This window comes from Bos taurus, chromosome 21 (genome assembly GCF_002263795.3).
Source record: "Bos taurus isolate L1 Dominette 01449 registration number 42190680 breed Hereford chromosome 21, ARS-UCD2.0, whole genome shotgun sequence".
In the NCBI taxonomy this organism is placed as follows: domain Eukaryota; kingdom Metazoa; phylum Chordata; class Mammalia; order Artiodactyla; family Bovidae; genus Bos; species Bos taurus.
In genome coordinates this window covers 69,760,180-69,785,848 of record NC_037348.1, presented here as the reverse complement: position 1 = coordinate 69,785,848, position 25,669 = coordinate 69,760,180, and the positions used below count along the sequence as shown (strand labels likewise).

At 60.6% G+C, this 25,669-nt stretch overlaps 2 protein-coding genes and 1 pseudogene across 3 annotated transcripts; all 3 read right to left on the bottom strand.

Moving 5' to 3' along the window:
• Positions 1 to 914: 914 nt before the first annotated feature.
• TMEM121 (transmembrane protein 121) lies at positions 915 to 15,694 on the bottom strand. Its single transcript, XM_024982236.2, has 2 exons — positions 4,470 to 15,694; positions 915 to 2,378 (listed from the first exon to the last, which is right to left on the bottom strand). Exon 2 carries the CDS (start codon positions 2,219 to 2,221, stop codon positions 1,265 to 1,267), a length of 957 nt encoding a protein of 318 aa, XP_024838004.1. The 5' UTR covers positions 2,222 to 2,378; positions 4,470 to 15,694; the 3' UTR covers positions 915 to 1,264.
• Positions 10,471 to 15,694, bottom strand: LOC104972821 (farnesyl pyrophosphate synthase-like; annotated as a pseudogene).
• Positions 10,471 to 25,669, bottom strand: TEDC1 (tubulin epsilon and delta complex 1). Of its 2 annotated transcripts, none has more exons than XM_024982234.2 (8): positions 25,497 to 25,669; positions 25,321 to 25,399; positions 24,745 to 24,947; positions 24,320 to 24,475; positions 23,338 to 23,436; positions 21,087 to 21,173; positions 20,431 to 20,598; positions 10,471 to 19,929 (listed from the first exon to the last, which is right to left on the bottom strand). In XM_024982234.2, the coding sequence occupies exons 1-8, from the start codon at positions 25,638 to 25,640 to the stop codon at positions 19,606 to 19,608; spliced, it is 1,260 nt and encodes a 419-aa protein (XP_024838002.1). In that variant the 5' UTR covers positions 25,641 to 25,669; the 3' UTR covers positions 10,471 to 19,605. The 2 variants fall into 2 exon arrangements, with proteins under 2 accessions (XP_024838002.1, XP_024838003.1); XM_024982235.2 differs by having other exon boundaries at positions 19,697 to 19,929; positions 23,318 to 23,436.

The window sequence follows — 25,669 nt, the reverse complement described above, 5'->3', positions numbered from 1 at the left end:
CTCCCAGCGCAGACCCCTCCCGACAGGCCCCGTGGCCTGGCCGCGTCCACAGGGACAGTCTGCCTGGCTCAGCATCAGGGCCTGCTCGGGGCCAGCAGGGCGTGGACACTCAGTGAGGACCTGTGAGCTGATGAGTGAGGGAAGAACAGGCGGACAGTCAGCTGGCCGGCGCTGGGTCACTTTTGGCCTCCGGAGGCCACCTCAGGAAGCCAGGAAAGGTCTTCAAGGCCTCCTCAAACAGCCTGGTCCACAGCCTCACCAGGCCCAAGGCAGAGGGCCCCTCCCCAGAGGCTACAAGACCCTCCCAGGCCTTCTGGGTACCCAGAGTCACGTCTCAGGTGCAAGGGCCGGGGCAGAGCCACAGAGAGCCCTGCAGATGGGCTTCGCCCCGTGGGCTCTCCAGACAGACCAGCTGGCAAGGTGGCCGCTCTGCACCTCTGGGCACCAAGCCCTGGGCCCCCGGTGCCGCCGGCTCCCCAGGCATCTGGGCTCCACTCCCCTGACCCGGGCCACAGGGAGCCAAGCTGGGGCCGGGTCCCATCTGGCATCTGGCTGTCCTGGCCAGGGAGAGCCCCCAGGGTGCCAGGGAAACCTGGGCGCTGGACACTTCTGGGCTGGGGGCGCGGGGGGGGGACGGGGGGGGGGGGGGGGGACGGGGTGGGGGCGGGGCAGGGACAGGGCCAGCATCTCGGGGATCAGGGGTGGGGGTGGCGACAGGAACGGGGAGGCTGGAGGGTTTGTCTCAGAATGCCCGAGCAATTGTGCCTGCGCAGGGGCTGGGGAGAGGCCCCTGGGAGGAGGCCTGGGAAGGACACAGGCCCCACCCCGCCATCACTGGAGCACACCCCGACCCGCCCACGCCCCTCCCCAGCTGTCAGAGACTGGACGCATCAAACAGGCAAAGCACAGCCACGTTACATACAAAACTGTAAACACGAGTCTTTAAAATGACAGAGGCCTCCTCGGTCCCAAACGCTGAGCCAGAGGCCCCCACCGAGGGACCCCAAGGGACCAGACCTCGGCCCACTCTGTGCTCCCTTGCCACCCAGAACGCCGCGGGTGGAGGCGGGACCCTCCCCGCTCCGCCCCGGCCGCACACACTGGCTCACGGGCCGGGGCAGAGGTCCGTGGTCCGAGGGATCCCTGAGATGAAGGCGCGGCCGCGGGCCCCGCGGGTAGGGGCGCTCTCCGCACCCGACCCCACCCCATCCCATGCAAACCGCGCGCGCCTGCCGCCAGGCGTCTCAGAATCCGGGGGTCCCGGTCACGTGTCCAGGGCATCGCGCGTGGGCGAGGGGCCGCGAGGGCGGCCCGGGGGGCCGTGCAGCGGCTGGGGCGGCGGCACCGAGTTGCGCTGCGGGGCGGGCGGCTGCAGCTCCAGCGCCAGCGCGGGTGGCGGGAAGTCGCGCACCTGGCGCCGGTACTCCAGGAAGGTGCAGGCCTTGGTGGCCAGCGCCACCACGTTCTTGCCGACGAAGATGGCGGAGACGCGGCTGTCGCGGAACAGAGCCATGTTGGCGGCGCGCGCCAGCACGGCCACCACGTTGACGGTGGCGAGGCTGAGCACCGGGTAGAGCATCATCTTCTGCGGTGCGATGTGTTCGCCCTGCATGCTCACCTCGCTGAGCGCCACGCACGGCAGCACCAGCAGCAGCATGTAGCAGTAGAAGAAGGTGAGGCCCTCGGCCCACAGGGGCAGCCCGCTGCGCGGCGGCTCCCACAGGCTGGCCTGCATGTCCAGCAGGTCCAGCAGGTCCAGCGCCACCCAGAAGAGGCGGCCGCGCAGGTCCTCGCGCTTCCGGAAGGTGCGCACGTACTCCATGCGGTCGAGCGCCACCAGCAGCAGGAAGAGGCCCGGCACGCACACCGACAGCAGCAGCGTCAGCGCCTTGCGCGCCACCGGGTCGGCCGCGCCGCGCCGCGCCGCCTTGTAGTTTTGGAAGATGAAGTAGAGCTTGATCTCCAGCACGAAGATGTAGAGGAACCAGAGGATCATGGCGTAGCCGCGCTTGGCCGTGCGCACCTCGGCGCCCACCCACACGGCCACATAGCGCAGCACCAGCAGGAAGCACACGTCGCCCACCAGCACGATGATGCACACGCCGATCTTCCGCGGGCCCTGGTTCTGCTCCACCAGGTAAGCGTCCATGACCGCCATGCTGCCCATGATCACCAGCGTGGTCAGGCACACGTGGCGCCGGTCCGGGGGAGGCAGCACCATGGTCGGCCGCCTGGGCCCCGACCTGGGCGCGCGCGGTCCCACGCGAGGCGGGACGAGGCCCTGCGGCGGCGGCGGCGGCACTCAGCCCTCGGGCATGGCGCGGGGCCTGTCCAGCCGCCCCGAGGGCGCCGCTGCTCCGGGCCGGCGAGCTCGGAATCTGGGGAGATCAGAGCAGACGGGGTCAGCACGCAGAGCGCGCGGCCGCTCCTCCCCCGCCCCCCCCGCCGACCCCCAGCCCCTGGCGCGCTTCCACCGAGGGACCCTGTCCGGGCCCCAGGCCGGGCTCTGCCGCACGCGCGCGCACGAGGGGCCGCGCGCCGAGCCCGGGCCTCCAGGGGGCGCCGCCGGCGCACCTGAGGCCGGGGCCGCGTTCCCGCTGAAGCCGAGGGGGGACGGGGACGGAAGCGGCTACTCCCCGCCGCGCGCGGCCCCGGGGCCCCGAGGGTTTGTCCCTCCGGCTCCAGCGGCCCGCGCCGCTCGCCCGGAGTCCCGTCCCGCGGCTGTTCCCGCTTGGGCGGCCTTGCTCGCGGCGCCGCACCGGGAGGGAGGCGGGCCTGCGCCCTCGGCTCGGCGAGAAGCGAAGGCGCGAGGAGCCGGGGCTCTGGGCAGGTTCTCCGATCCGGGACTGAGAGTCATCCAGGTCCCCGGGGCTCCATCCCCAAAGCCCCTCCGCGCCCCCCCACCCCGCCCCTGCCTCGCAGCCCCGGCATCTTTCCTCCCTGCTTCTGCAAACTCGGTCTCGCCTCTGGTCCACCGTCCACAGGGCGTGTGGCCCGTTCTCTTCCGCCCTGCGCGCACCGTGGCTCCCTGCTGCCCTACTGCGCTGGCAGCGTCTCCTGCCCTCTGAACTCCCCCAGCCCTGACGCCAGCTCGCCCTGCTCACCATGAAGGGGTGGGCCCCCAGTCGCTCCCTGCCCCCGAGCCTTGGGGGCAATCTTAGGAAGCCTCCTTTGCTCCTCACGGGGCCACAAGCCCCTGCGCCCCTCTCACACCCCTGGCACTGGCTGTCACGGCGGAGCTGGTCACAGCCCGACACCAGGCTGTGGGTCAGCACCCCTGTGCCCGCTGACACCCTCGGGAAAGACAGAGGGCCCCGGCCTCATCCACCCAAAAGTCACTTGAGGCTCACTCCTAGCCAGGCTCCCCACCCCTCCGCTCTCCCCCACAGCACCCCTGGCCCCAGGGCTCTGTTTACTGCCCTGTCTAGACAAAGACATAAAATTTAATGTCACCCGCGACTGTGGAGCCCGTGCTCGGCCTCCCCTGGTGACACCACAGCCCCCACTGCCTGGGGAGGAAGGCCCCCTTCCAAGTGGGCACCTCCAGCCCTGGTCTCATCCTGGCTGCTGCCCCACCTGGCACCCACCTCCCAGGGTCTCTGCCGCCACATGCAGGACCCCAGCATGCTGAGTGTGGACGCCTGGAGTAGAAGATGCCTTGGGAGGGTCATCGGCCTAGCCCCTGCGCCCACAATTCCATGAGCTCCTGCCCCCCATCACACACACACCCCTTCTTCACCCTCACTGTGTGGACACACTTGACCCACGAAGCCCCCCCTCCTGTGGCTGCAGCAGAGGCCTGGGCATCTCCTTCATCCCAGCCCTTGGCCCGGCCAACGAGCCAAAGAACCGCTGCACCGCGCACCCCGCCTCCCATCCACTCCACGGGCGTTTCCACTCCCTGACGCGTTCATCAGACCTGGGCCAGGGCCGCCGGGGCCAAACAGACCCTGTCCCGACCGGCGCTCACGCAGGGAACCCCAGCCCCTGCCCCAGAAGGCCGGAGCCAGGGCCTGGCCGCCCTTCCCCCGCAGCCACCGGGCCTCTCCCTGGGGACCAGCCCCAGGCCCTGCTGCCCCAGCCGTCCTGAGCCCGGCCCGGGGCCTCCTGCTTGGCTGCCCGGACCTCACGGACTCCGGGGCCTCCGGGCACTTCGCTGCCCGCCCCTTCCCTGGCGCCTCGCACGCATCCCTCAGTGCCCACAAGGGGTGGTAGGGCGAGAGGAAAAGGCGGCCCTCCCGCAGCCCGATCGGACAGAGGTGAGGCCGTTGAAGGGGTTGGGCTGCTCCCAGCAGCCTGCGTCTAGGCTCCTCGATCCGCTCCGCCCGCTTCCCCCGACAGGGCCTGGTCCAGGCAGTCCAGCCGCCAGGCCTCACCCCTGCAGCGCCGCCGCTGCACCCTGCCACCCCTGCGGCCGGGCACTCGGGGCTCACCGGGGCGCCCTGCCCGCGTGCCCTGCCCGCACCTACCCGCCGCCGGCCAGATTCTGCGCGCGCGGGGCCCGGCCCCACGGAGCTTGTCTGCGCGCCCGCCCAGGCCGCGCTCTCCTCCGCTCCGCGGCGGCCCCCCGCCCGCGCGCGCCCCGCCCCCGGCCCGAGGCCCCGCCCCACGCTCCCGGCCGCCCGCGCCCGCCGGACCGGGACTGGGGTCTCCGCGCCCCCACCCCCTCAGCGGCGCCGGTTGCCAGGGCGACAGCACTGCACGGCAGCGGCGCCCGGGGCCTCGGCACTAGGAAGCCAGACGCCCCCGGGCTCCATGCGCGGCCCGGGAAACCTCTCCACCCGCGTCACTCCGCAACCCGAGGAAAACTGGCCTGCGGGCGCCCTGAAATTCCGCGGCAGCCCACACCCAGGCCGCCGACCAGGGCGACTCTGATCGCCGGCAACAGGCGGCCTTACCGCGGAGCTGGCCCCGAGGCGGGCCCGGGTGGCTGCCGCCCATCTGCAGGTGGCCCCACGGGACCTCGTTTGGGGACGCGGTGCCGCCTCCCAGAGACCCTGGGTCCTGGGTTCCTCCGCCTTCCCCTGTCCTCATCTGAGACCAAAGAATAGGGGCAGTGAGCAGCCATCCGGGGAGCATGCTAGGGTTTGGAGGCTCAGGCCGCTTTCCACCCATCGGAGTCCCCACCCTGCCCTCACTGAGCACCGCCCCCAACATCGCAGCCACGTCCACCCCGGGACGGAGGAGGGGCGCGCACCCGCTGCCTACCTGCTGCCTCTGACGGAGAAGAGCAGGTCAGAAGGTGAAGGGACCCGCTGGGCACCCACTGCACCTGTCTGCTCACACCCAGGCCCCGGCAGTGCCTGGTCCCACACAGGTGGCTGAGTCTGTGCAGATGATGGGCTCCACTGCCCTTCCCCGGCATCAGGCCCTCCAGGGGTGCCTTGGAGCCAGCAGGCCATCCTGGCCCGTTCCTGAGAGGCATGAGGGAGACGTTGAGATGCTCTGGAGCTGAGCTCTCAGGATGGTTGACTGCCGGATACCAGCACCCGCAGCCACTCATACACTGGCTCTCACTGGAGGAAGTGCAGTCAGGGCTCCAAAGCTGCCTCTGTGCCCAGGGAGGGGCCCCAGATCCACAAGGATGGTTTACCTTCCCCAGGGAGGTCTCCAGAGCCCAGGGGCCCAGGTACCAAGACCACTTCCTGCAGCATGGAGGTGCAGGTTCCGACTGGTCAGCAGGCACCACCAGCAACCCTGTGGCAGATCCATCCTGGCTGGACGGGGAGGCAGAGGAGACCAGGGCACCCCCAGGGTCCCCTGAGCCCACACCTCCAGCCACCATCTGCCCTAGAGGAAGGGCTGCCCGCCAGGCCTCCCTGCCCACCTCCTGTCTTGCTCTGCCCTCCCCACTCACCCAGGGGCTGCTGGGAAAGTCCAGTCTTTACCCCAGTCCCGCATGTCTGCGTTAGTGCTCTGCACGCCATGCGCCCCTCACCGCCCCAGCACCCAGCTCTTGCCTCCCAATCCCCCATCTGTGTGTCCACCCCCTGCGCCCCCCGCACTGCGCCCCCAGCCAGGCCCAGAACACTTGGGACGCAGGCCAGCTCCCTCTGGATGATGTGATTAAATCACAGGCCTTGAGATCTGGGATCATCCCAGATTGCCAGGGCAGGCCTTGTCATCACCAGCCTCCTTGTGGGAGGGAGGTGGAGTGCGAGGGTCAGAGAGATCTGAAGAGGCTACAGCCGGCTTGGAAGGTGCGGGGATTGGCCAGGAGCCAAGAAATACAGGCGCCTCTAGAAGCTGGAAAGGCAGGGCAACCACTCTCCTCTAGAGCACCTGGATTTGAGCCCAGTGAGACTGCAGAACTGTAAGACTAAATCTGTGCTGCGCTCGCCTGTGGCGACTTGTCGCAGCAGCAGTGGGTTACTAATACAACTGCCGAGCTAAAATCTGACTTTACTCAGACAGAGTTTGCTGTTGCAGGCTTGCTACAGGAGGCACTCGGGGCAAAGAAACGAATCCCAGATATGAGATCAGGGAGACAGGAGGGAAAGCTGAGCGCAAGACGCAGCAGACCCACGGGGCAGTCTTAACGCAGACTCTCACGGTAGTGATGAAAATGCTTAGCAGGGCTTCCCTGGAGGTCCAGCGGCTGAGACTCCGTGCTCCCAATGCATGGGCCCGGGTTCTGCGTGCTGCAGGGAAGACCGAAGATCCCACATGCTGCCACGAAGACCTGCCGCAGCCAAATAAATGTTTTTTAAAACATAAGTAAACTGGGGTTTCCCTGGAAGTCCAGTGGTTGAGGCCTCACCTTCCAGTGCAGGGGGTGCACGTTTGATCCCTGCTCAAGGAGCTGAAATCCCACAAGCCACGTGTCCGAAAAAACAAAACCTCAAAACAGAAGCAATATTGTAACAAATTCAACAAAGGCTCTTTAAAATAAAAAAGTGAACTGAGGCACATTTAAAAATTTTAGGTGCTTAGGAATGACCCTGTTTTAGAAAACATGAAGACAAATACAAACCACAATGGCCCATGAAGTAGGTGACAGGCACAGGGCCAGCTGACTGTAGTGAGTTAAGACGGCGCTCGGCAGCTTCTTGCTGCAGAGCCGAAGGAACATGAGCAGACCGTAGCGCTCACACATGTGGGAAGAAACCACGAACTTTTCTCCATAATGAGCCCCGTGAACAAGAAAAGACGGGGGAAACAGAGCAGCTGCAGAAATGGGAAAACTAAAGACGGCAGGTTCACAAACTGACTTATCAGTAATTACCTTAGATGCAAATGGACTAAGCATTCCCATGGAAAGACTAAGATGAGCAGTCTGTTCTGTTTGTTTTTTTTTTTAATCAAAATGGATACTGTTTACAAGAAACACATATAAATCATGGGATTGTGGATGGGGAAGGACTGGCCGTGCAAATATGCACTGAAGGAGGGTGGCGTGTGGCATCGCCACGGGGGTCTCCGGGGTAGGATGCTCCCCAGGAGACCATTTCTGGACGAGGCGTGATGACGTGTCCAGGTGGACTGTCAGGATGCATGCAGTTCACCCTCCAGTGGTCCAGAATACGCTGTGCGTGTACACACACACACACACACACACACACTCACTTCAGTAAAGAAAAGCCAAAGGTGGCAAGACAGGAAGAGCTGCCCAGGCAAGACGAAGGAGTTACGTTTGTTTGTGGTCTTTTTCTTTCCCGTCTCCTGGGCTCCCGCTTTGGGTGAGACGGGCCCGGTCTCTCCCAGTGAGCGCGCCTGCAGAGAGAAGGTGGCGCAGGAGGCACTGAGGCCTCTGAAGACAGCAGAGGCAGGCAGATGGCGGGGCGGGGGCCAGAACTGGAAGCGCCAACCTGGTGGCAGTTTCAGGGCCCTCCCCTGTGTCGCTGGGCTGGACTCCGCCTGGAAGCACCAACCTGGTGGCGAGTTTCAGGGTCTCCCCCATGTCACTGGGCTGGACCTGCCTGCACCAGCAGTCATCCAGGGGCTGTGACAGGACAGGGAGCTCCAGAAACCCTCTAGTTCTGGCTCAGCGAGGGAAAGAAGAGGGATGGGGAGGGGTGGCTCTGTTTGCTGGTTTGGGGCCCCCGGGCAGTCCCACCTCTAGCCGGGTTGCAGTCAAGGCAGCGGGGCTCACAAGCACCTTTTTAGGGCTAAGACCCTCCTCTCCAGTAAGAAGAGACATGGTCCAGAGTGGGACCCACCTGCTTTGAGGGGAGGGGGAGAGCCAGGCCTTTTCTGTCTCAAGATGCAGGCCCAGTCGGGGGAGTGTACAGGAGGGTGGGCTGAGTAAAGCCCCAGACTTCTGCCAGAGGACTGGAAAGTGGAGCCCCAGGCAGCCAGAAAGTGACAGAGACAAGCCAGAGAAGGGGCTCCAGAGAGCAACCATGAGGTGGTTTATGACTTCTGGGCTCAACCCCAAGCTGTGTGCGTCACACCAAGTCCAAGAAGTGAACCGCAGGACACAGCATTGCCCAGGTCCCACACTGGTCACTTGGCAGTGCCCACATGGGACAGAATTCAAATGACACTGCAAAGGCTTTGAAAGGAGAACTGACGCTGAAACCGCTGTCCATACAAGGCTATTTGGAATTTTCAGCTTGAACCCAACTGGGCTGATTGTGTGCGAAAAGAAAAATGTCACCATTCTCAATGGGATTTAAACAAAACCAGATATTTATAACATAACGTTTAAATGTGCAGGATACAATCCAACATTACTCTGCATATGAAGAACCAGGAAAAATCCAACCAACCCACAAGGGAAAAGAAAATCCAATGTCATCATGTCATAAAAATCCTCATCAAAATATTAGCAAATAGAATCGAGCAACATAAAAAATAAAAACCACGACCACATGAAGATTATCTCAGAAAAACAAGGCTGGTTCCACATGGGAAAATCAATCAGTATGATCCACTATATTAGCAGTCTAAAGAAGAAACCGTATGAGCGTATCAATTCACGTAAAGAGAGCATTTGACAGAATTCAGTATCCACCCATGATAAATACTCTCAGAAAACTAGAAACAGGAAAATCTTTACTAAATAAAGGACATCTCAAAGAGAGAGAGAGAAAACAAATCTACAGCTAATGTGATAGTTAATTCTGAAGGACTGGGTGTTTTACTTTAAGATCAGAAAGAAGGCAAAGATGTCCTCTGTATCCACTCAGTTCAGTTCAGTTCAGTTCAGTCGCTCAGTCGTGTCCGACTCTTTGTGACCCCGTGAATCGCAGCACGCCAGGCCTCCCTGTCCATCACCAACTCCCAGAGTTCACTCAAACTCACATCTGTCGAGTCGGTGATGCCATCCAGCCATCTCATCCTCTGTCGTCCCCTTTTCCTCCTGCCCCCAATCCCTCCCAGCATCAGAGTCTTTTCCAGTGAGTCAGCTCTTCGCATGAGGTGGTGTAATCACTACTATTCACTATTGGACTAGCAGTCCTGGCCAATGCAATAAAATAAGAAAAATAAATGACATGCATAATAGAAAGTGAGAAGACTCTCTATTCATGCGTGCATGTGTGAGTGTGTGCTAAGTCACTTCAGTTGTGTCTGATTCCTTGTGACCCCATGGCCTGTAGCCCATCAGGCTCCTCTGTCCATGGGATTCTTCAGGCAGGAATACTAGAATGGGCTGTCATGACCTTCTGCATGGGATCTTGCCAACCCAGGGATCAAACCCACATCTTTTTTGTCTCCTGCATTGGCAGGCAGGTTCTTGACCACTGAGCTACCTGGGAAACCCCCTCTCTATTCATAGATGACAATAAAGTCTATATAGAAAATCCCAAATATTCTACTTAAAAATATCTAAGTACAAATAAGTGAGCTTAATAAGGGTGTAGGATACAAGGTCAAAACAACTTCAATTCTGCTTCTACTGGAAGCAGACAAGTGAAAACCAAAAATTTTAGAGGAATAACACTTTAGCTCCCCTCAAAATTAAATACTTTGATATAAATCTAACAAAACATGTATAGGATCTGTGTGATGAAACTTGCAAAATGCTGATGAAAGAAATCAAGGATTAAATAAATAGAAAACTGTGATCATGAGATAGAAGATGCAATGTAGTCAAGATGCCAGTCTCCTCCAAAATGACCTACTGATATAATGCAACTCCAATCAAAACCCGTGGAGGAAATTTTGTAGATATAGACAAGGTCACTCTAAAATTTATATAGAAATGCAAAGGAATGAGAGTAAGCAAGACAATTCTGGAAAGAAGGGGAGAAGTTGGAGGACTCTCACTAACCAATTTTAAGAGTTATTGTAGGGGACTTCTCTGGTGGCCCAGTGGCTAAGACTCTACTCCCAACGCAAGAGGCCCAGGTTCAATCCTTGGTCAGGGAACTAAATTGCACACGCTGCACCTAAGACCTAGGGGAGCCAGATAAATAATTTGAAAAAAAGACATTGTAAATCTGAAGTAATCAAAACAGTTGGTATTGTCAAAGGATAAGCACGTAGATCTATATGAACTGGAGTCCAGAAATAAACCCACACCAGTATGATCGACTTTTTAATCAGACTTATTATAATTCACATACTGTGCAATTTACACATTTGAAGTTTACAATTCAAAGTCTTTTAGTATATCGACACATGTCACGATCATAGAACATTTTCATCACCCCCAAAAAGAAGCCTCAGACTTATTAGCAATCACTCCCCAATTCTTCCCCAATTTCCCGAACTCTAGGCAACCACTAATCTGTTCTTTGCCTATTCTGGACACTTCCTGCTAATAGAATCAAACAATGCGGTCTTTTTTTTTTCATACAATGCGGTCTTCTGTGACTTATTTCAGGAAGCAAATGCATCTGTCATTACTTTATTCTTCTTTATTGCCAAGTAACCTTCCATCATTTACTCCAGATTTATTTATCAGTTGGACATTTATGTTGTTCCCACTTTTTGGCTATAAATAATGCTTCGATGGACACTTTGTACAAGATTTTTTTTCTGAACAAGACTTTCTGTGGACATGTGTCTTCATTTCTCTTGAGTGTATGCCCAGGAGTGGAATTGCTGGGTCATGAGGTAACTCCACGTTTAACAATCTGAGGAACTGCTGGTTTTCAGACTGTTGTACGTTCTCACCAGCAGCATATCAGGGCCCCGATTTCTTCACATTCTCCCCAGTGACTGTTACGTGTCAGTATTTCTGACCACAGCCCCCCGGGGGTGAAGGGGCATCTACTTCCTCGCAGCTGGAGTTGCCTTTCCCACTGGGGCTCATGACGCTGGGCATCCCCTCATCTGCTGACTGCTCAAGTGTGTATCTTCTGTGGAGAACATCTGTTCAAACCCACTACCCATTTTCCCATTGTGCTATGGTCCTCTTACTGTTGAGTTGCAAGAAGGAATTCTTTTTATGTTTTGGATACAAGTCTCTTGAAAGCGGCAGGTTCCTTCCATCAGCCTGAGGAAGCTGCTTCCCACTCCTGCTTTGTTGAGTGCAACCAATAATCTCTAACTAAGGTGTGAAGGTGATTCAACAGAGAAGGGATAGAATTTTCACTAACTGGACATTCATATGCCAAAAAAAAAAAAAAAATCCTTAAGCTAACCTAATATCTAACACAAAAATTAACACCAAGTGGTTAGTATGTCTAAATGTAAAAACTATAAATTTGCAGAAGGAAACATAAAAGGAAATCTTCATGACCTGGGACTGGTCAAAAAAAAAAAAAAAGCCGTGACACCAAAGGCACAGCCCACAAGAGATAAAGTGATAAACGGGACCTCATCAAAATCAAAAGCCTTTACTCTGCAAAAGTCAAGTTCAGGACTTCCCTGGTCCAGGAGTTAACACTCCACATTCCCATGCCTTCCCTGGTGGCCTAGTGGTTAAGGATCCAGCCGCCAATGCAGGGGTTAGGGTTTGATCCCTGGTCTGGGAAGGTCCCACATGCCACAGGGCAACTCAGCCCGATCGCCACAACGACCAAGCCCATGTGCCCAGAGCCCACGCTCCACAACAGAGAAGCCCAGCACGCGATGAGACGCCCGCACACCGCCAGTCACTCCTGCGTGCCACAGCTAGAGAACGCTCACGCACAGCGATGAAGATCCAGTGCAGCCAGATAAATAAAGCTTAAAAAAACAAGGCTCCACACTCCCAGTGCAGGGGCACAGGTTCAATCCCTGGCCAAGGAACAAACAGCCTGAGTACTACCCAGTGTGACCAAGAAAAAAGTTTCAAGGCCTAATTAATTCCTATCTTAATAAGTTATTCCAAAAAATAGATGGCAGAGGCTATGATGAGGCCAATGTAACCTTGATTCCATAACAGAAAAAGGGAAATACAAAGAAAAACGGAGAAGAAAGAAAGTCATAACAGAAAAAGGGAAATACAAAGAAAAACGGAGAAGAAAGAAAGTCATAACAGAAAAAGGGAAATACAAAGAAAAACGGAGAAGAAAGTCATAGGCCTATTTCCCCTCGAGTATCAATATAAATGTTCTAAATAAAATTATACCTAATCAAAACCAACTGAATATTTAAATGTTACAGCATTGTGATCAAACAGGACTTCTCACAGGAATGCAAGGGTGGCTTGACTTCGGAAGGGGTGCTGATGTGTTAATGCAATTCATTATGATAAAGTAAAGGAGAAAATCATATGACTGTCTTAATTAATGAAGATAAACTATTTGGTAGTTATGATTCTAAAAAGGCTCTTAGGAAAATAAGAGTGGAAGGAAACTTTCTAAAAGTTGTACAAAGTTACGTAGAGCACAGATGGTGCTGTACTTCACGGGGAAACCTGAGGCGTGTGCCCTTGAAGACTAAGAACAGCACCACCATGCTGACTGGTAAGCGTCAGCAAGACGGCCAAAACGAAGCTACCGCCACCACAGGCTCTTTCTACACCAGCAACCGCAGACAGCACGTCTCTTCATTTAGAACCTCTACTGGCTCTGCTCCTAAGGGCGAACCCTGACGAAATGCAGGGGCTGAGAGCAGGGTGCTGCTGGTGCGTGAACTGCCCGGTGGGAGAGAAGGGGACTGAGCGTGGAGAAGCTGACAGCACAGAGCCAGGAGGCCAGGGCATGCTTGTGTGTAGACAGTGTTGGAAACTGGCTCACTGCATGGAAGAGATCTGGATTCCTGCCTGATTCCACACAGAGGCAGACTCTGGATGGAATGAAGCAAAAACTGAAGAAGGAAATGCGGAGAACATGACACAAGACAGAAACACATCTTCAAATGCTAACTGTAAAAAGCAAGAGGCAAAACCATAATTCAATTAAAACAAAATTTAAATTTTCTATTCAACAAAGGGAAACCATGAGCAAATCTTTAGCCAACGACAGAATGGAAAGTGAAAGTGAAAGTCACTCAGTCATGTCCGACTCTTTGCGACCCTGTCCAAACAGTCCATGGAATTCTCCAGGCCAGAATACTGGAGTGGGTAGCCTTTCCCTTCTCCGGGGGATCTTCCCAACCCAGGGGTCGAACTGGAACCTGCTGCATTGTAGGCAGATTCTTTATCAACTGAGCTACGAGGGGGACAGAATGGAGAAGATATCTATAATGTGTGAAACCAATGATGTGTTCATATCTTGAATTTTCAAAGAACTCCTGCAAAGCAATTTTTGAAAGTCAGCAAACATCAGGCAAAAATCCATGTGGATCGGTTAATTCAGGTGGCGGCGTTCAATCTGATTAATATTTGAAATAAAATTTAAAAATAAATAAATGGTTAGGATGGCATAAAAAAGAATGAAATAATGCCACTTTTCGCAACATAGGTGGATCCAGACATCATACTACTAGGGGAAGTAAGTCACAAAGAGAAATATTAATATTGTATATCATTCACGAGTGGGAACTAAAAAATGATACAGATGAATTTATTTACAGAACCGAAACAGACTCAGGACTTCCCTGGTGGTCGAGTGGTTGGGAGTCTGACTGCCAGTGCAAGGGACAGGGCTTCGATCCCTGGTCTGCGAGGATTCCACATGTGCCGAGCAGCTAAGCCTGTAAGCCACAACTCCTGAAGCCCGTGAGCCTAGAGCCTGTGCTGCAGGAGAAAAGCCGCTGCAGTGAGAAGCCGGAGCACCACAGAAAAGACCAGCCCAGGCCACAGCTAGAGGACGGCTGAACACAGCAGCGAAGGCCCAGTGCAGCCAAAAGTCATCAACCAATTAATTTTAAAAAAAGAAGAAACAGACTCACAGGCATAGGAGGAAAAAAACCTTATGGTCACAGAAGGGAAAAGGGGTAGGGAAGAATCAGTCAGGAATACGGGATTGAGATCCCCTGGAGGAGGGAATGGCAACCCTCTCCAGGGTTCTTGCCTGGAGAAGTCCAAGGACAGAGGAGCCTGGGGTCACAGAGTCAGACACAACTGAGCGACGGACACTTTGACTTCCATGGTATTAAAGATACAGTCTACTAAATGTGAAACAGATAGGCAACCAAGATCTACGGTATAACACAGGGAAATACATTCAATATCTTGTCATCGCCTGTAATGGAGAAGAATCTGAAATATATATATAATTGAATCATTTTGCTATATACCCAAAACTAACACAGTATTATAAATCTACTATATTTCAATTTTTTTTTTCACAGGTTAGACAATAATTTATTGAGAAGCCTCCCTTCCCCACCTTCACAGACTCTAGGTCACTTTTTCCGCTTGTAGATCTTTTGTGCTAACCCCAGGAAGATGGCTGGGGGCAGGGGCGCAGCCTACTGCTCGATGAGACCCATAATGTGGTTGTAACTGTCTTCCTCGTATTGCATGTACACAGCCGACAGATTCATCTCCTCGTAGAGCGCCTTCACTCGGGCCACCTTCTCAGCCTCCTTCTGCCCGTAGTTCTCCTGCAGGATTTGGCGCTGTTCTGGAGAGGCCCGCTGCAGACACTGAACCACCAGCCAGCTGCACTTGTCCTGATGTCTGTGCCGATCTTACCCGTCACACTGGGGTCCCCAAAGAGATCGAGGTAATCATCCTGAATCTGAAAGAACTCTCCCATCTCCAGCACGATCTTCTTGGCATGGGCATGCTCCTTCTCCCCATCAATGCCCGCCATATACATGGCAGCAGCTACAGGAAGGTAAAAGGAGTAGAAAGCTGTCTTGTACTTGACAATAGACTTATACCTCTTTTCTGTGAATCTGCCAAGATCCACGTTGCCCTGGGGGGCTGTGATGAGGTCCAAGGTCTGTCCGATCTCAGTTTGATCTCGATCAGGTCCAGGTAATAGGGCTGCTCCCGACAGTACAGCTTCAACAGGCGGTGGATGGATGATTCCAGAAGGAAAGCATCATTGATGGCATCCGAACCTATGCCTGGCTTCTGATACCAGCAGGTCTGCCCCCATCGGGTGAGGGATGAGTCCATAATGTCATCTGACACCAGGAAAAAGGCTTGGAGCAGTTCCACACACCAGCCCACAGTCAGGGCCCGCTGTAGACTGTCAGGATCTTCTTTCCCGGGCTCCACAAGCTCTCGGAACGTCACCACCACTGTCAAACCCCGATTGTACTTGCCTCCGATGGCATTGTACTCCAGGACCTCCTTGAGTCGGGTAATGGCATCTCCTATCTCTGGGTGCCCAATGTCCTCCTCAGTCAGCACCTTCACAGTCTGGGAGAAGTGCTGGATGAAATCCTGCCTTTCTTGGGCATAAGCATCCAATTTCTGGTCTCCATTCATTCTGAGGGAGGAGTAAAATGCTCTGTTCCTGGATGCGGGTTGCAGATCTATATTTCAATTTTTAAAAAATGATTTTGTGTTCACGTTCAGTCGTGTCCAACTCTTTGTGACCCCATGGACTGTAGCCCACCAGGCTCCTCTGTCCATGGGATTCTCCAGGCAAGAACACTGGAGTGGGTTGCCATGCCCTCTTCCCGGGATCTTCCCCACCCAGGGGTTGAACCTGTGCCTCCAGTGTCTGCTACATTGGCAGGCAGATTAAGATGGCAAATTTAATGTTGTGTTTTTTACCACAATTTAATAATGTCCTTAAATGGGAAGGGGAGATGGGACTTGTAAATAAAGACCAGAAGACGGAATTCCCTGTTGGCCCAGTGGATGAGACTCCACACTCCCAGTGCAGGAGGACCTATTCAACCCCTCGCTGGGGATCTCAGGTCCCACACACCACAACCCAGCCCCGGAGCCCCAGCTGGACAGGCCACAGTGAAGACACAGGGCTGCTAAAACAAGAGACAGAGGCTAGAAGAAGAAAAACAGCTTTAAAGACAAGCCACCAGCGGACACGCCCGACAGCCAAGAGAGCGACAGACCCCAGGCGCCAGCCCGACCCTCACCCACCCTTCACTGAGCCCCAGACGCTCCCCACCTGGGCCAGAGGGGCCGTTCAGAACCAAGACGGGACCTGGCCCTGGACAGGGTACCACCTCCCCCACCAGAGACAGGAGAGCCTGCAGCCCGTGCCACTCCTACGCAGTCTCCCCAGAAGCACCCCCTTTCCTGACCCCGCTCCTGGACAGGACACTCAGCACCCAGTCCTCCCTGCCCACTCCCCACACCTGACCCCCGGCAGGGCTGCTCTAAGTCCTCCCCGCCCATTCCCCACCCTTGGCAGGGCTGCTCTGACCACTGCTGTCACCTCAGGCCTCCCCACCCCACAGGGCGCACCCCTACCCCTTATGCAGGTTCGTCTGGGTGTCCACTCTCCCCCAGACACCGGGGGTGGGTGGGTGGGGGTGGCCCCCACCCGCCCCCAGCCCCAGGGCAGGCACGGGCACCGCGGTGGTCCTGGCTGTCGGACGAGTGGAGAATCAGCCCCCACCCCACCAAGCAGAGAGCCCGCTGCTTGGCCGCACTTGGCAGCCAGGACCCAGCTGAGGCCCCAGAGCTCACGGGCACCTCGTGGGCAGCAGCCACACCCACAGGGAGGGCACGGGTGGCCAGCTGGGCCCTGCCAACAGGGACTGTCTCCTACATGCCACTCAGAGATGATCCTGCTCACCCGCACCTGGACTTCAGCGGGATCGGGGAACACCCTCAGGCCACCTGGAGGGGCGTCTGGGGGGACTGTGGTCCTGACTAGTCAGCCACGCCCCCAGGCCAAGGTCGACCAGTGCAGATAAGGCGAGGGAGATGGGGGCCAGCCAGCGGGCAGGGAGGTCCAGCGCCCGGAGGACCATGGAGATGGAGCGGCGGGGATAAGAGTCTGGGCGTGGGCGGCAGAGCCGCCCGGCTGCGGGGGGCACCTGGGCCCTCGCCCTGCCTTCTAAGGCCACAGGTGACCCAGGACAGGGGCATGGGGGCGAGTGGGACCCTAGAGCCGCATGTCCCCAAGGTCACACGCGCGTGATCAGCGCCTTTTTTTGGCCACATCACGAGAGGATCTTAGGTCCTCGACCGGGGGGTGGAACCGGCGCACCCTGCAGCAGAAGCATGGAGTCTCACGGCGGGACCGCCAGGGAGGCCCGGCGGGGGCGAGCCCTCCCTGCCTGAATCACGGCTGTTCTGCTTGCAGGTCTCCTGCACGTCTTCTGCGACGGGCTTGTGTTCTAGAAGACTTGGAGCTTCGGCCCCTGGACCCCAGGAGGCCTCGGCAGGGGGCCCGCGTGCCGTGACCCTCACTCCTTGCCTCTCTCCTTGGGGGCAGCGCGGTTCGAATCCAGGCACCCCGCCCCCGCCCCACACCTCACCCACAGGCGGCCCTGCCCGTCGCCCCTGGTTACAGCGAAGGTTCATCTGATTGCCCATTTTCTCTCCTCTGGGGCCCCTGGACAGACAGCTCCATCCGCTGCACTCCAGCCTTGACACACAGCAGGTGTCGCAACGAGCTGCCGCTCCAGCTCCTTTCAGTGACCGGGCCTCCGCCTCAATGCAGCGAGTCCCCACCAAGGGGGGCGCGGTGTGCCCACCTCCTGCAGGGCTGTGTCTGCGGGTGGGAGGCCAGGCTGGCTCCAGGACACACGTGGGTCTGGCTGCCCCACACGAGGCCAGGGGTTGGGGGCAGGATCTGAGCCCAGGGGTCCAGCCTGTAAACCTGTCACATCACAAGCAGAAGGGGACTCTGGTGGCCAGCAGGCCAGGGGGAGTGCAGAGGTGGAGAGGCAGCGGAGGGTCAGAGAAGGAGCCGGTGAGGTCTGAGGCCCAGGGCAGATTCTCTGGGGCCTCTGGCCTGCCCACTGGACCTCAGCCCCCCGAAGTGGCCGGATTGTGACCAGGCTCATTTATTACGACAGCAGGAGGAGCCCGACCCCAGGGGCCCAGCCTGCACCCCGCAACCTGGGCAAGCTCCTGTCTCAGGGTCACCACAGGGGCCCCCACCGCCCACCAGCCTGGCCTCTCAGGCTGGGCCACCTCGTGTTTCAGGTTCAGCACCCCAAGTCCCACAGACACACGGACACACGGGGATTCTGGCTGAAGTGTCCTGGGCCTGCGGGTCAGCGGAGCAGCGACAGCCCTGAGGCACTGAGCTCCCACTTGTGTTTCTAAAGCTCGGGCCCCGAAGGCCGTGGCCATCACGGCCCCAGAGGATCCACAGGAGTCAGGGCATCCTTCTGTGGACTTGTTACCGTCCGGCAGGCAGGAGGGTGGTGGCAGGGAAATGAGAAGCGGCCTCAACACCTGAGGTGGAGGGCCTGGGTCAGGTGCCTGGACCCCAACTGCAGGCAGCAGGGAGCCACAGCCTTGGCAGGAGGGCTCCGGCCAGGGAGCGGGTGCAGGGAACCCAGAGGCCGGCCGCGGGGTAGGGTCAGACAGGCAGTCCTCAGAGGGGCATCCACTCACCGCTGCCGGCTCTGGCCGATGCTCCAGAGGCCAGTGCAGAGGCACCATGGGCATGCCCCCAACCGGGACAAAGGCCTGCACCAGCTGGTGCCCCCAGGCATGGGCCAGCGCTCCCCAGGCGGACGGCAAAGTACCAATGAGAACGTACCCTGGGGGCCCAGGGACCTGGGGAACAGGGCAGCCTGGTCCAGGAGGCCAGGCCCCATCTGTGCCCACAGGGGGCGGGGCGTGAGCACGAGAAGCCAAGCTCCCAGGACGGGGACAGGCTGGCTCTGGCGGGACATCCCCGGACAGACGGCTCTTTGTCAGGCGGGCCCCGCTCCTGCATGGCCTTGGAAACAAAGCCACTCTGTCTGCAGCGGCCTCCCCCCTGGGCCCCTGGGCACCGCCCCCAAGGGCAGAGCAGAGCCCCCACCCAGGGCTCCCGTCGGGCATTCTGATCTGACACTCACGCATAACCACACACGTCCCAGGCACAGGCTGGCCCAAGTGGGGTGTGCAGAGGCACCCAGGGCACACTGCCCAACACCCGCCCCGTGCTGCAGGCCGTGCCCGTCTGTCCAGCACCCGGGCAGCCCTGGGCTGGGCCCGCCTCACCACCCTGCCCAGGGGCCCTCCCTGGGCCTGAGGGGCGCCCATCTCCCCAGAGAGGCCAGCTGGAGCCTCGGCTCTGCCAGCAGGCCTCCACAGTGTTCCTCAGAGTGCTCAGCAAGGCCTGACGCCCACGGCACCACGGTGGGCTGCCACGACCTCCTGGGGGCAGAGCCGGGGCCTGCTCCAGGCCCGCAGGGCGCAGGCGCGCTCTGCCCAAGGTGGGGCCCCGGGTCCCAGAGCCTGCACCGCTGGGGGATGGACCCTGCCCGTCCAAGGCCGTGCGGACGCGGGGGCGCCTGCAGCGCTCAGCGTGCGGGCGGCGGGACCCAGATGAGGCCAGGCCGCGCTCCTGCCAGCCTGGCCAGCTCTTGCCGACACTGGCCCTGCAGCTGGCGCAGCACCGCCTCCAGGCAGGCCTCCCGGGCCCTGAGCGCCTCTGTCGCCTCGGCGGCCCACAGGCCCGGGCCACCAGGCACCTTGGCCTCGGTCCTCACCAGCCGGCGGGGCCCGTGGGGCCGGGCCCGGCCCTCGTCCTGCTCCCAGGCCCGCTGCAGGGCTGCCAGGTCCTGCGCCACAGCCGTCTGCAGGGCCCGCCTCGCGGCTCTCCACTCGGGCCCGTGGCCACCAACCTGCACAGGAGACGGCAGCAAGTGAGCCAAGGACGAGCCGTCTACCAGGACACTCCCCGGGCTCCCTGGCTCTCACTGAGCCTGACCCCCGCCCCAGCCCCGCAGCAGCCCCTCCCGTTGCCTAGACGTCACTGCTCCGAGGCCTGGTCCCTCCAGGCTGTCTCACCCTCATCGAGCACCTCAGCCCCAAGCCGGGGGCACTAGGCGCCTGGGACGTGGCCCACCACCCTGCCTCAGGCCCAGCTCCTCCCTGAGGCGTGGCGGGGAACTGGGCCTGGCTGCTCCCTGCAGGCCGAGTCCCAGGGGCCTGCTCAGGGCCCAGGGCACAGACCCGGGGAGCCCACCATCAGCCCCACCCGGCACTCCAGCCATCCAACAGGGTTGCTGGGGTGAGGCACCGGGGAGTCTGGCAGGTGAGCCCACGTCTTCCAAACAGAGCGAAGGGAGCAACCCCAGCATGGAAGTCCATGGTCAAGTGGCCCAGGCCCACAGCCAGCTCACCACAGCCTGCCAGGCGGCCCGCCGGGCCTCTGCCGCCTCCCGCAGTTCCTCCTGCAAGGTCTGCAGCTCCCGCGCCAGCAGCCGCGCCGCTCCAGGCCCTGGCTCGGGGATCCTGGGCAGAAACGTGAGCGGTGAGGCCTCCGGGGAGCAGGCGTCCAGGACTGTGTCCTGCAGGGAGAGACCTCAGTGAGAAGGAGGGTGGCAGGCCTGGGCCTCGACCATGGGCCAGGTTCCCCAGCCAGCGGGGACAGCGAGCAGGGCTCAGCTCCCACCCCTAGGTCACAGAGGGGGCTGGACCGACCCTCACCCCCAGGGGCCTGGACACCAGGGACGCACAGAGGGCAAACTTCCAGAAGGCTGAGACCCCCTGAGGACCTCCTGGGTCTCCTCAGGAGCTGGGAAGGGTGGAGATGGGACAGACGGATGTCTGAAAGAGCCCCACACTCGAAACCCAAGGCCCAGGTGAAAAACCAGCTTCAGGGATGGGTGAGGGGGCGTCCCTGAGACCTCTCTTCTCGCCTGGAAAATGGGAAGACCCACCAAGGCCCAGGGCTGCTGTGGCCAGGGCAGGGCAGGGCAGGGGAGGGGAGGGTTGGGACGGGAGGGGAGGGGTGTGGAGGGGAAGGACAGGCAGGGGGTGGGGGGTGCCTCCTGACCATCCACTGCCAGAAGATGAGCTCCCGGTGCCGCCACTCCAGGGCCGCCTCCAGCTGCGCATTCTCCATCTCCAGCCGCCGCAACAGCTGCAAGGCAAGCCCCGCGGGTCAGAGCCAAGCGCAGGGCCCCGCCATCATGCTCACCGCATTCCTGCCTCACAGCAGGCCGACGGGAGGAGCGGGCGGCCTCACCTCCAGCACCCTCAGGCCTTCGACCACCCCGGGAGCCTCCGTGTCCGCCCCAACCGTGGGTCCTGCGGGTGGGGGCCGAGTGCCGGTGCCCCTCACTCGGGACTCCACGCCACATCCCCACTGACGGAGGGTTGCACCCTGGAGGCTTTGGGCAGCTGGGGGTCCTGGACAGCAGAGACTTCTGGGCTCTGGGAAGCCCCTCCCCTGTAACCCCCTAAACCTGAAGGCAGGGCAGGGGCTGCGCGGTGCCTGGCTCAGGGTGACGGAGGACAGGCCATGGGCCCAGCGTGGAGAACACAGTTGCACGGCCCCCTGCGCCCCGCCCTGCCCCTACACCCGCACCCACAGACCCCGCACCGGCGCGCGTGGGTCCAGGCGGCCCCTGTGCTGAGCCCCCGCCCACCTGCCCGGGCCGCCACGGCCTCAGGAAGCCGAAGGGGGTGAGGCCAGGTGTGGGCCACCCAGAGGGCCCACGGCAAGCGACAGACACATCGGCCTCCACAGCCTCCCAGGCCTCTGGTCCCCTGGGAAGGCCCAGGCCACTCCTAGAAGAGAGCCCAGAATGTGCTCCGGGACCCAACAAGCAGCCGGAGCCAGCACTGAGGCTGCCCTGATGGCCTTCTCTCTCAGAGGCTGCACGGAGACCCAGGCCACGACCATCGTCATGCCACCGGGGGCTGGACACCCCTGGCCAGACGGAGGGGGTGCCTTGAACACCAGGCCAAGGGCCCAGCCCAAAGCCAGTGGAGCAGGGTAGAGGCAGACTTACCTGCGGTGAGAACTGCCCTGTGACCTGGGGGAGGCCTGTGGACCAGGCAGGGTGGAGCCACGTGCCCACACCACACACACGCACACACCCAGTGGCGAGTGAGAAAAGCAGCTTCATTGGTTCCCAAGAACAGTCCCGGGGGTGCCCACACCCCCAACAGGCAGGCCGTACAGAAGCAGACTGGGGACAAGGACAATGCCCAGTGCCCACAGCGCGCCTGGCCGCTGACGGCACCAGAGGCCATCCCAGAAGCTTCTGGGACCCATCCCAAGAGCACAGGCCCTTCAAGTAGGCTGCTCCCAGCTGCCACCCGCAGACCATCCGCAAACCTTGGGAGGAAGTCAACGTAACCCTCCGCCTGGCCACGACGACGCTTTCAGTACTGTGGCACCAACTCGCACCAGCCCCCAGGCGGAGGGGGAGCTCCCCCCACCACAGCGCCCACGGAGGCTGGGGTCCCAGACAGCACCAGGCTGGGGCTGCCACAGCCCCCATGCTCCCCCGACCAGGGGACCAGGGGCAGGAGGCCTGGGCCCCGCTGAGTCACCCCAAATGGGGACCAGGCCAAGGGCATCTCAGTACACCCAGATGCGGCCTCAGCACCTCAAGGGCCAAGCACAGTCCTGCCCACAGAGCCAGCCAGACAGCCGCCAGGAACACTGGCCAGGTGGGCCCCATGGGCCACCCTGACCCCACATCAGGGAGCAGACCCCCAGGAGCACGCAGCACTACAGCCAAGACCTGCTGGGTCCATCCTGAGCCTCAGTCATTCTTCCCGGCCAAGTGCCCCCAGGCCAGGCAGTGCCAGCCTCACTCTGGACGGCCAGAGCCCAGTACTCAAGTCGTGGCCACCGGTCTGTCCCAGGAGCCCCTGGCCACGTGAGCCTCCAGGCAGGACACAGTAATGGAGGGGGCTCCTGAAAAGAAGGTCAGCAGAGAGTGGGCCACTCCCAGCCCATCACCAGGCGACACCTCCACAGGCTCAAGGCACCCACACCCGTCAGCCCAGACCCTGGGCGTCTTCCTTAATTCCAGCATCCCCCCCGCCACCGCCACAGCTGGCTGCCAGCCGCCCGATGCCTGTGCTGTCCCCACGGCCCAGACAGTACCCGGCCACACACACACTGATGGCGGCACTGGCAGGCCCGGGCAAGGAGAGGGACAGAGGTTGTGCCCATCCCCCACGCAAGCCAGACGGTGAGCTTGACGACCACCCACAGCCTGGGTGTGCCACCCTCCCAGACCCCTTCTCACCTTGGGCCACACCCACCTTGGTCCCACCAGCCTCACCTGCCGGCCGCCCTCGGGGTCTCTGAGCAGCTCCGTTTCGGTGACAGACAGGTGGCCAAGGCTGCGGTCACTGTGGCAGCCACGGGTGTATGAGTGGATCTGAAACGCAGCGCAGACCCCATGCTGAGCATGTGGGTGCCCCCCAGCACTAGGCAAGGTACAGACCAGGAAAGGGGGTTCAGAGAGGGCCCAGCAAGGGACAGCAGTCAGCACTGCTGAGGCTGGCTCGGGGCCACCAGGAGGCCCCGCAGAGGGAGGAGCACCCCCGCCCAGCTCCTGCACCCCTGTGCCCTCCGCAGACCATCAAGTGGCAGGCCTGGGCGGTGGCAGAAACAGCCCCAGACAGGCTCGGTGGCCCAGTGAGGCCAATGGCAGGGACACAGACCACCTGGGTCTGGGGGGCAGGGAGGTGCACCAGCGAGGGGAGGCCTGAGGGCAGCAGGGAGGTCAGCAGGGGGGCCCGTCCCACACAGCAGGAGCAGAGGGAGCCCAGACAAGAAGGGGTGAAGGCGTCCCAGGAAACGCGAGCTGAGCAAAAGACCCTCTGCCAGGGGTTCTAGCACCACAGAGTCCTGTGCTAGAGGGAGCCCAGGCCACCTACCCAGTTACTTCTCAGCCCAGAACAGGTCCTAGGCCAGTAGGGGGACCCCTGTGCCCCCACAGCTGAGCCCTACCAGCCTTTAGGATCCCCGATAGAGCTGCCCACTGCCTGTGAGCCTACACCCAGGAGATAGTGGGAGGACAAGGTACCTTCCCCCCGCTGGCTTCCCTGATTCCCTGCCCCACAGACGCCCAGCAGCACCTGCTCAAGGCCCCTCCTGGACAATCCGGAGCCGTAGCGTCCCACCGTCGGGCCACCCCCAACCAGTCAGTCCCCAGCCAGGCCTGGGAAGACCCACATCCAGCCAAAGACCAGCCCCATCCTGAGCTGGGAAGCTGGACAGGCCTGTGCAGCAGAGAGGCGCTGCGCGAGCGGCACTACCTTGCCCAGGAGGGCGCACTGCTCCTGCTGACTGGCCATCAGGTTTCGCCACTGGAGCCGCAGCTTCCCCATCAGCCACTGCAGGTGGCGGATGTCCACACAGCCTTCTGCTTCCACACTCGGAGCAGGCAGGCCAGGGCTGGCCAGGGCCTCACACTGCGGAGGGGGCAATGGTCACACGCTGCCCCTGCACCCCACACAGGGTACCCCAAAAGGGAAAGGAGGCCCAGGCGAGTGACCACCGCCAGGTCTGAGGGGTGCCAGGAAGAGTTGGGGACAGACCCTGTGGACACACCGGGCCCTGCCCTGCCTCCGTGTGCTCCCCCGAGCATTCAGGAGGGCAACGCTGACCCCCACAGGGCCGACCTTGCCGATCCAGCTCCCGCACCCCAGATTCCGGCCCGGGCTGGGATTCCTGCACTCACCTCACACACGGGTATCTCGTCGCCCAGCCTCACATGGCTCTGGGTCAGCAGCCGCTCGGGCAGGGGCCCGCGGGCCAGGAGCCAGGCCAGGGCCAGCAGCAACTCGCGGCCACCCTGTGAGCCGTCGTCCGGGAGCTGCACCAGCGCCCGCCTAGGGTAGCCCTGGGAGCGCAGCGCCGACTTCACCCAGCGGGCTTGAGCCTCTGCGATAGGAGACGCCAGCTCAGGAGGGCCACCCACTGGAGGCGACACTCCCTCAGACTCTATGGAAGGGCCCCACGCGCGACCCCAGAGCAGAGAGCACGCTCGGAAGGGTCCCGTAGGAACACGGGGACCTAGCCAGGAGGCGGGGAGGGGCGGGGCCACCACGGAGGGTCCGATGAGGAGGCGGGGAGGTGAGCGGGGCTCTGCAGAGAGCTGTCCCCTGAGTGGATGGTGGGAGGGGCGGGGCGGGGCCACCAGGACCGGTCTGGCGGGGAAGCGGGGAGATGGGCGGGACTCTGCAGAGGGCTGTCCCGTGAGTGGTTGGTGGGCGGGGCCGGGGCCGGCCAGGGCGGGCCTGGCGGGAAGGCTTACCCAGGGCGAGCGAAGCCGAGGCGCCGTCGGCGGGCAGCGGCGAGAGCACACGAAAGAGCAGCCGCCAGAGCGCGGGGGCCTGCGGGGATCAAAGAACGACTGCCAGTGGAGCTGGCCACCTCCCTTCGTCCACCCACGGGCCCACCGCGCCCGGCTGCCTGCCCTGCTGGCCTCACCGCCTCCGGATGGTCGAACTTGGCGCGGCGGAAGGTCTCGGGGCTGGGCGCGGCGGGCAGCGTCCGGCTCAACGCAGCGATGGCCTCGGGCAGAGCCCGGGCCGCGTCCGCCGGGTCGGGCCGGCGCAGCCGCCGCCTCCCCATGGAGCTCCCACTGGCCTCTCCGGGACTGC

Bases quoted from the DNA above. Each gene is read 5' to 3' on its own strand.
- TMEM121 (XM_024982236.2), bottom strand. From the start codon at position 2,221: ATGGTGCTGCCTCCCCCGGACCGGCGCCACGTGTGCCTGACCACGCTG.
- TEDC1 (XM_024982234.2), bottom strand. From the start codon at position 25,640: ATGGGGAGGCGGCGGCTGCGCCGGCCCGACCCGGCGGACGCGGCCCGG. The intron at 25,400-25,496 runs GTGAGGCCAGCA...TGATCCCCGCAG, and splicing joins AGTTCGACCATCCGGAGGCG to GCCCCCGCGCTCTGGCGGCT. The intron at 24,476-24,744 runs GTGAGTGCAGGA...CCCCCTCCGCAG, and splicing joins ACGAGATACCCGTGTGTGAG to TGTGAGGCCCTGGCCAGCCC.